Raw genomic sequence first — 9,651 nt, forward strand, 5'->3', positions numbered from 1 at the left:
GTAAATTTGGGACGAAAGGGAGAACGTGTACTAACATATCAGATCTGGCAGATATAGTCTTCACTGAGAAATATACAAATCAGATTTCTAAGACCTGTGTTTTGTTTTTTAAATAATACCAAATATCCGAGACAGAATTCCGAGAAAAAAAAGTAGAAACAGTAAAAAAAAAAAAAAGAGAAAAACTCTATTTTCATCAGATCTTTCTTTATTCACAGATAAATAGATAGAGAAAAGAAAAAATAAGACCCTAAACGTCCCTATAAAATATCAACATCTCAAAGACACATCATCAGACTTGGAATACAAAACACTCTCTATATATACATACACACACTTCCACGGATCTTCTGCAGTGAGAACACAGAACATAATATCCTTAGAACCCGAGAAGAGATCCTTCAACACACACGATCCAGAACATAGCTGCCTTGCGTAGGGAACAGAAACACACGAAGAGAAGGAGAAGAAGGAGAAGGAGGAGAAAAGGAAAATGGTAAATAAATAGTCTTATTAAAAAAAACAACACCAAGCTTTATACAGCGATGGATCTCGGGTTCGGATGACAGGATGTCGATGGGCAATTTATATCAGCTGGTTGGGAGGGCGTTTTACCTTTCATGATAAATAGGCTAAAAATATCATACACGCACGCATACAAGCACACAAATAAGTGTATGTATGAATGTACATACATACATACATACATATGTATATATATGTATATATGTATATATGTATATATATATATATATATATATATATATATATATATATATATATATATACATACATATACATATACATATATGCATACATATATATATATATATATATATAGATATATATATATATATATATATATATATATATATATATATATATATATATATATATACATATACACATATATATATGAACACACATATATACATATATACATTCACAAATACACTTAGAAAAACTTACACACAACCACACGCGCACGTAAAGTCGAACCATTGAGTGTATACGACAGTGTAAAATGACCCTTACGTTCAAAAGCTATACAACATAAATTATGAACCAGAATAGAAGAGACGCACCATCCACGACGCACAGCGAGGCTAAATAATGACTTAGAATGTTATTATACACAGAGGAAATGTATTGTTTAGGGACGGGGGGGAGGGGGCGGAAAAACGTTAGGGAGGCCAAAAATGGGGGTCGTTCCTCTCTTCTTATAGGGGGGGGGGAGAAAAAAAATTCACGACACACGTTGGGCACAAGATAAATAAATATATAATGCCGAGAGAAAAAAAAAATATATATATATAAATACGGCAATGAAAAAAAATTGCGATAAATATAATGATTAAAAACAATGAAAAATATTGGCAATAATAATAATAAAATTAATAACCATTATGTTTATATCAATAAACATAACAATGGCAATAAAAATAATCATCACATATAAACGCTGAAAATAACACTTAATTTTGAAACGCATAAGGGTTATAATACTGTGCGACATCTTACTGATACACGATTTTTTTTCTTTTTTTTATATATCATCTTTTATTACGAAAAAGAGGAAAAAAATATCCTTAAACTTACATAATTTGGTCGTTGAGTTTTTTTAATAATTATATGACTAGTGTTTATCTACGACAGACGCGATAAAATAAATTAATAAATATGTGGCGTAATTGCGCAAGTAATAATAATAATAACGATAATAATGACAATAATGATAATAATAAATCAAGAAGAGAGGTTCGGTCCCATTATGTCAAAAAAAAAAAAAAAAAAAAAATCTTTGACGGTTGAGATAATTAAAGAAATAAAATTACTTATGATAAAAGGGTTTTTCAGATAAATAATGACAATATATATTTGCGTGCGACGTTAAGACATCCGCTAAAGAGTATATATATACATATACATACATACATACATATATATATATATATATATATATATATATATATATATATATATATATATATATATATATATATATATATATACACACTCACAATACAGGATGGAAGAATACTTAATAATTACTATCATTACGAAAGAGAAAATAATATTTCTTACGATCCTAAGACTTTGAGTCTTTCCTAAGAGAGGGGGGGGGGCATGGGGTGTCCAAGTTCACTTCAGAATAGCGAATGCATTAATTATATTACGCTCAGCGAATTATTTATAGCACCAATGGATAAGTTTAGTGTGCTGGTCTACTAGATATGGGAAGAAACGCGATGTCTGAGGGAGAGAGAGAGAGAGAGAGAGAGAGAGTAGTAAATAAGACGAAGAAACAGGTGATAACTGAGAATGTGGAGGAATAGGAAGGAAATATATTTATAATACGCGAGATACAAGAAGGAAAAAAAGTATATATATACTATACTGTATCTGGGAAGAGAGAGAGAGAGAGAGAGAGAGAAAGGGAGAGAGAGAGAGAGAGAGAGAGAGAGAGAGAGAGAGAGAGAGAGAGAGAGAGAGAGAGAGAGAGAGAGGAGTATCGTTTTCGTTTCTTTGTTTACTTTTCAGGGGGGACTTTCCCATATCTAAACGTTTTCAACCAGACACAGACGAGTGTCAGCCCATAAATAAATACAATAAATAAATCTTCGAATACTCTATTATAAAAAGCAGCAATGCGAACCCTTATTCTTTCTTTTTTTTTATAAAATAATGAAGGAAAGGAAGGAGACACGAATAAGAAAAGAAGGTCTATCAATATTTACATCAATACTTATTCACTGAAAAAAAAGAGAAAAAAGAAAAATCAATGGAATGTAAGGGGCGGTGAAAGAAAGAGGTAATTTATTGATATATGAATCAATGAGGAGTAAATTTGAGGACGAGGGAGAGAGAGAGAGAGAGAGAGAGAGAGAGAGAGAGAGAGAGAGAGAGAGAGAGAGAGAGAGAGAGAGAGAGAGAGAGAGAGAGAGAGAGAGAGAGTTCAAAACAAAAACGAGAAAAAAACATTTTTACTAAGGAATACTGTTGTATTTTTAGAATACAGACAAGACTAGGTGTGGTTTGCGAGAAGGAATGCGATAGACAAGATAGATAGAGAGGAGAAAAATAACGACAAAGTCATCTTAGAAAAGAGGAGGAATAACAGAAACAAGAGAACAATAATAATAATAAAAAAATGGATTCCTAAAATACGAAAAAAGACGAAAAAAAAACAGGTCTTCTCAACCCCCTCGGCACTCTAAGGGACAACGTACATAAGGTCTATTTCCCCTCCAAAAACCACGGGGAGTTGACCTTTGTCTTTCCCCTTAAGAACACGAGGGAAAGGGGGGTTGACCTGCTGACCTGGTCTGACCTTCTCTTGCAACTAGATGTGCCACTCATGTTGAGAGAAAGAGAGAGAGAGAGAAAGGAAGAAAGAAAATACAAGAAACCCATCTAAATGCACACACAGTAAACATAAGAAGAGATTAGAAAGGTTTTAAATAATAATAATGAATAATAATAATAATAATAATAATAGTCATAATAATGATAATTACAATTATAATAATAATGACAATAATAATAATAGGAAGGAATCGAACAGGTCGTCGCTTCTGACTTTCCTTCGAAGGCAGAGAACGACAACCTTTAAAGGCCGATTTGGGCGTACGACTTGACTCCCAAAGGAATAAAACGAAAAATTCCGTCCAAATGATGACGCAACACACACGTACACAAAAAGGAGAAAATAATAATGATGGCAAATATGCGAAGATGATGACGCTATGTACAGTGATGGATTCCCGGAGGCGACCGGGGCTTTGGTAGAAGGGCGCGGCGCTCTCTCCGCGACCGCGCCCTCGCCGACGCCCACGCCCGCCCGCGACGCAGCAGGGGAGGGGGGGCGGCGGGGCGGAGGGCGGGCTGGCTGCTGCTCCTCAAGGCGGAGCGGCGGCGGCGGCGGTGGCGGGGTCGCGGCGAGCGGACGCGGCCGGGGACTAAGACGCGGTTAAGGGTCGCTGACGTCACAAGGTCGAGGCCACGACGTGCGCCGACGACGACGACGACGACGAGGGGAAGTCCAGCCTCTCCTGCGGGCGCGGCGTGGGCGGCAGGGAGCCCGAGCTGTGCGACGAGCCGACGGAGCCCAGCGAGCCGACGGGCGACGTGGCCGACGCGTGGGCGGAGGCGGCCAGCGAGGAGGGCGCGCAGGCGGGGGCGCTGCGGGTGGAGATGGAGCGCGTGAGGGCGTCGCGCGCCCGCAGCATCAGCCACGGGTGCTGCAGGATCTGCTCGAGGCTCGGGCGGTCGCCGGGGCTGACGCGCAGGCACCAGCGGATCAGGCTCTGGCACTCCTCCGAGAGCGAGCCGCGGAACTGCAGCCGCGCCGACACGATCTGGTCCTCGTACTCGAAGGGGATGTCCCCGCACACGAAGTCGTACAGCAGGATGCCCAGCGACCACACGGTGGCCGGCACGCCCTGGTACTGGTTCTGCAGGATCCACTCGGGCGGCGAGTAGACCTTCGTCCCTGCGGAGGAGAGAGAGAGGGGGCGGTTAGCGGGGGACCCAAGGGAGCCGAGGGGGGCTGGGGAGCGAGCGGGGATTGACACGACCAAAGGAGAGACGAAGAAGGAATGGGAGCGCGCTGGAAGAGAGGAGAAGGAGGGGGAGAGGGAGAGGGAGAGAGAGAGGGAGAGAGAGAGCGAGAGAGAAGGCGAGAGAGAAAGAGAGAGAGAGAGAGAGAGAGAGAGAGAGAGAGAGAGAGAGAGAGAGAGAGAGAGAGAGAGAGAGAGAGAGAGAGAGAGAGAGAGAAACACAGAGTGAGAGAGAGAGAGAGAGAGAGAGAGAGAGAGAGAGAGAGAGAGAGAGAGAGAGAGAGAGAGAGAGAGAGAGAGAGAGAGAAAGAGAGAGACAAACACACAGTGAGAGAGAGAGAGAGAGAGCGAGCGACTTTCACAGCTAGAATCCGTGAATGCCTCGGGGTGAAGAAGGAGTAGGGAGGAGGCAGGAGGAGAAGGAGGAGGAGGGGGGGGGGGGAGAAGGTGCTTCAATCTCTCAGTTTCACTCACGACTTGAATATCTACCCCCCCCCCTCCCCCCTCCCTCCCAACCACCCAGTTCTCACGCTAGCCTTAAAACCCCCTACTTATTAACTATACTAAACTAACTAATACTAAAATATAGTTACTATAGAAAGATACTTAATTCCTACGTATAATCAGCCAGTGATTACTTAATAGAACTAATCCTAAATCATCCATTACCAAAAAATGTTAAACAGGTTGTAGCGAGTACAAAAACAAACATACAAACACAACGAAGCTAAAAGACCATCTAAGTAGAAAAACAAACAAACAAACAAACAAAAATCGAAGTTATAAGACCATCTAAAAAAAAAAAAAAAAAAGGAAAGAAACGAAAAAAAAAAACAGAAAAAACGAAAAAAAAAACGAAAAAAACGAAAAAAAAGTACCAATATTAAGACATACGACCACAAAACCGACATAAACAAACGGCAATCATACCCCTTCATGTACCAAAGCCCAATATTAGACGTTCACTCACTCACTGAACTCACTTTAAGATTCATCAACATCACGTCACGAAGACTATTCCATCCGCCCCCTCCCCCTATCCCCTCCCCCTCCCCCTATCCACGCTTCCCCAACCCACCGCAACTCATATACATACCTCCTTCTCTCCCCTACCCCCAACCCCCCCACCCACGTCCAGCCATTCCCCTCGCGAATTTCAGTACCTATGATAGAGCACCTGATGATACGTTCATGTCTCCCCTCTTATTCTTCCCTTCTTCTTCTCTTCTCCCTTCAAGTCCTTCCCCCTTTCTCCTTATTTCATCTCTTTCCCTCTTTCTAGCATTCCCTTCTCTCTCTGTCTCTGTCTCTCTGCCTCCCTCTCTCTCTCCCTCCTTCTCTCTCCCTCTCCCTCCTTCTCTCTCTCTCTCTCTCAATCTCTCTCTGTCACTCTATCTCTCCCACTCTCTTTCTCCCTCTGTCTCTCTCACTCTCCCTCCTTCTCTCTCTCCCTTTCTCTTTCTCTCCTGCTGTCACGATGCAGCTTCTGAGAGAGAGAATAGGGACGGGAGAAGAGGATGATATGACCTTGTTTGGATATTCTGCTACCTCACGTAACTCTTCTCTCTCTCCCTCTCCCTCCCTTCCTCTCCCCTCTCTACCCCTCCCTCCCTCCCATCCCCTTCCCCCTTCCCCCCCCCCCTCTCTACCCCCCCTCTCTCCTTCCTATCCCTCCCTCCCTCTCTACCCCTCCCTCCCTCCCATCCCCTCTCTACACCCTCACCTCTCACGTCAGTCCCCTTCCCCCTTCCAATCCCTCTCTATCCCTCCCTCCCTCCATCCCTCTCCCGTCTCTACCCCTTCCCCCTCCCTCCCCCTCCCCCCTAAGACACCACACGTGATAAGAGGGCGCGACAAAAGGTCAGGAAAAAGGTCACATTTACTGTACGTATGATCCTTTCTTCCTCCCGTTGCGCCGCGGCACTGGGACCTCGTCGAGAGCCATGCAAATGGTTTTCTAATTCGGGGGGGTGAGGGGGTTGGGGGTTGGGGGTGGGGATTTCGTTTCCCTTCTCTCTTTCTTTTTCTCTGTTGCTCTCTATCTACTTTTATAAATTTATCTATTTATTTTTGTTCCTATGTTTCTTTGTCTGTCTCTCTTTACATTCTCTCTCTCTATGTCTATATCTCCATCTCTGTCTCTCTGTCTATCTCTCTTCTTCTTCTTCGCCTTCTTCTTTCTTTGTCTGTCTCTCTTTCATTCTCTCTCTATGTCTATATATCTGTCTCTGTCTCTGTCTATCTCTCTCTCTCTCACTTCTTCTTCTCCTTCTCCTTTCTTCTCCCTCCCCTTCTCGTCTTTCTGCGTGTTCATTCCCACCTCCGCCCTTGCGTCTCCTCCCTTTCCTTTTTTTCTTCTATCTCCATCTCCTTTCTCTTCTTCCTACCCCCATTCTGTCTTCCCTTCACCTGTGCTCCGCGTCCTCTGCCACACCTCCTCCTCCTCCTCCTCCCTCTCCTCCCTCTGCCAAAGGCCCTTTCCTCCCGTCCCAAATCTGTATATTCTCACCTATGCCATTTTCCTTCCCTCTCCCCTCCCCCAAATCCCCCTCTAAAATTCCCTCTCCCCACTTCCTTACCCTCTCCAAATGCCCCCTCCCTCCTCAATTTCCCACTCCCATCCCTCCCCACCCCTCTCCAATGGCCTCTTCCCTCCCCTCCTCTCCCCCTTCCCCCTCTCCAATACCCTCCCTTTCCCTCCCCCTCCCCCTCTCTGCCATAAATTTCCCAAAGGGGAACAAGGCAAGGGAGCGGGCTCTCTCATGCCCACTTTCCTTTCCCCCTTCCCTTCCTTCGTGTACATTTACCTCTTTAACCTTCCTTCTATTTCTCTCCCTCTCCTCCTCCTCCTCCTCCATCTTCCCCCCAATCCTTCCTTATCACTCTTTCTTCTATTCTCTTTTTCCTTTTCCCTTCTCCTCCTCCTCCATCTTCCAACTCCCTCTTACCACTACTTCCTATTCCTTCCTCCCTCCACTCTCTTTTTCCTTCCTCTTTCCTCCTCACTTCCCCCTCCCCTCTTCCTTCACCCGCCCCACCCACCCTTCTTCTCCCTTCCTCCCCCTTCCTATCTCCTTGCCCCCCAAGCCCCTATTACCCATCATTCTCCCCCTCTCTCCCCTTCCTATCTCCTTACCCCCATTGCCCTCGCACCCCACCTTGGCCACCCTCCCACCTTGGCCACGCCCCCATCTTGGCCACGCCCCCCGAAGGAAGACTTAGATGAAGCCGCAAGAACTCAAGAAATCGCAAGACTTTACTACCTCCGCCAAAGAAAGATAAAAGATGGGCCTTGACACACCTAATAATTACGATAAGAAAACAACAACAACAACAACCAAAAATAGTGAAAAACAAACACACAAATAAACATATACCAAAAACGTGAAAAACAAACAAATAAACATAACAAAAAACGTGAAATAAACAAATAAACATAAAAATCGTGGAAAAACAAACAAACAAATAAACATATAAGAAAAATCGTGAAAAACAAACACACAAATAAACATACAACAAAAATCGTGAAAAAAACAAACTAATAAACAACAAAAAACGTGAAAAACAAACAAATAAACATATAAAAACGTGAAAAAATAAGCATATCACAACAAACGTAAAAAAAAGCATATAACAAAGATCGTGAAAAACAAACAAACAAATAAAGATATAACAAAAAAACGTGAAAAAAACAAATAAACATATAACAAAAATCGTGAAAAAAACAAAGAAATAAATAAACATATAAACAGCCTATTAACGTAAACAAAAACAAAAAGTACAATGATTATAAACATATAAAACAGGGGAAGAGGGAAGGGGGAGGGGGGGGGGGAAGAGGACACAGGTACAAGACAGTTCGTTTTTTTTTTTTTTTCTGTTTTTATTTACTTCTTTTTTTGTCCGGCTTCGAGTCCAAGAACATATTAGGAAACAGGAAGGACAAAAACAAGCTAACAAGATCAGGAAGGAAAAGCAAAAAAAGAAGGAAAAAAAAATGAAACAAACAAACAAAAAAAACATAACCACCACAAACTAAAGCACATAACCTAACCAAACAAACATAAACAAAATACAAAAAAATATAAAAAAACGAAGAAAACCCCAAAACATTTATATCGAACCCATTCATCAAAAAAAAAAAAAAAAAAAAAAAAGCGAGAGAGAGAAAAAGAAGTGATCTCCCGACGGCAAGATCGCGCTCGAGGTGCCAGTGCATCATTTACCAAAGGCAGGAAGAGGTCGAGCTGGATCGTTTTATCGATTCCTTATTTCTGCCAGTAATTGCGCACGTGTGACCTCCGTCGTCATCTCCTGACCTTCGAAATGACCTTAGGAGACTGTTGCTCGGAATCAGCTGATGCTATTAATAAAACGGGCAGCGGCAGACCAAATAGCGATGAAGAATGATGATGATGATGATGATGACAAATTTCGTTCATATAAGCCGATGAAAACGGAACAAGAACAATAACAACAATAGATAAAGAAATCAGTCGTAAATAACAAAAACAGTGTGAGAGAGAGAGAGAGAGAGAGAGAGAGAGAGAGAGAGAGAGAGAGAGAGAGAGAGAGAAGAGAAGAGAAGAGAAGAGAAGAAGAAGAAGAAGAGAAGAAGAAGAAGAAGAGAAAGAGAGAAAGAGAAAGAGAAGAAGAGAAGAGAAAGAAGAAGAAGAAAAAGAGAAGAGAAGAGAAGAAGAAGAGAAGAAAGAAGAGAAAAAAAGAGAAGAGAAGGAGAAAGACAAGTTCAAGTGATAATAGAGAAGAGAAGGAGAAAGAGAAAGAGAAGAGAGAGAGTGAGAAACGGAAACAGAAAGACAGAGAGAGAAGGAGAGAAAGAAAGCGAAAGAGAGAGACAGAGAAAGACAAAGAGAAAGCGAAAGAGAGAAGGATAATAATAATAATAAAAAAAAAATCAATAAACAGACGAACTAAGACGAACTCCGCCGCCGCCGCCCTTCGCTCACCTTGCCCTCAATTTGCGTAGACCTGAGAAGGCCAGGCACCCCCTCCCCCCCCTCTCCCACCCCCCTCTCACGTTCTTGATGAACCTCCCTCCCCCCACACTCCCCCACTTATAAGCCCAACTCTG

At 42.6% G+C, this 9,651-nt stretch overlaps 1 protein-coding gene across 1 annotated transcript in view; it reads right to left on the bottom strand.

Annotated features, from left to right (window-relative positions):
• Positions 1–3,840: 3,840 nt before the first annotated feature.
• Positions 3,841–9,651, bottom strand: part of LOC113826536 (serine/threonine-protein kinase pim-3) — a 41,815-nt gene continuing 36,004 nt past the window's right edge. The window contains exon 5 of the mRNA XM_070138763.1: positions 3,841–4,492. Within this exon, the coding sequence (XP_069994864.1) occupies positions 3,987–4,492 (506 nt within the window). The 3' untranslated portion in view covers positions 3,841–3,986. The remainder of the gene's footprint in view (positions 4,493–9,651) is intronic.

The sequence above is a fragment of the Penaeus vannamei genome, chromosome 24, assembly GCF_042767895.1.
Source record: "Penaeus vannamei isolate JL-2024 chromosome 24, ASM4276789v1, whole genome shotgun sequence".
NCBI lineage: Eukaryota > Metazoa > Arthropoda > Malacostraca > Decapoda > Penaeidae > Penaeus > Penaeus vannamei.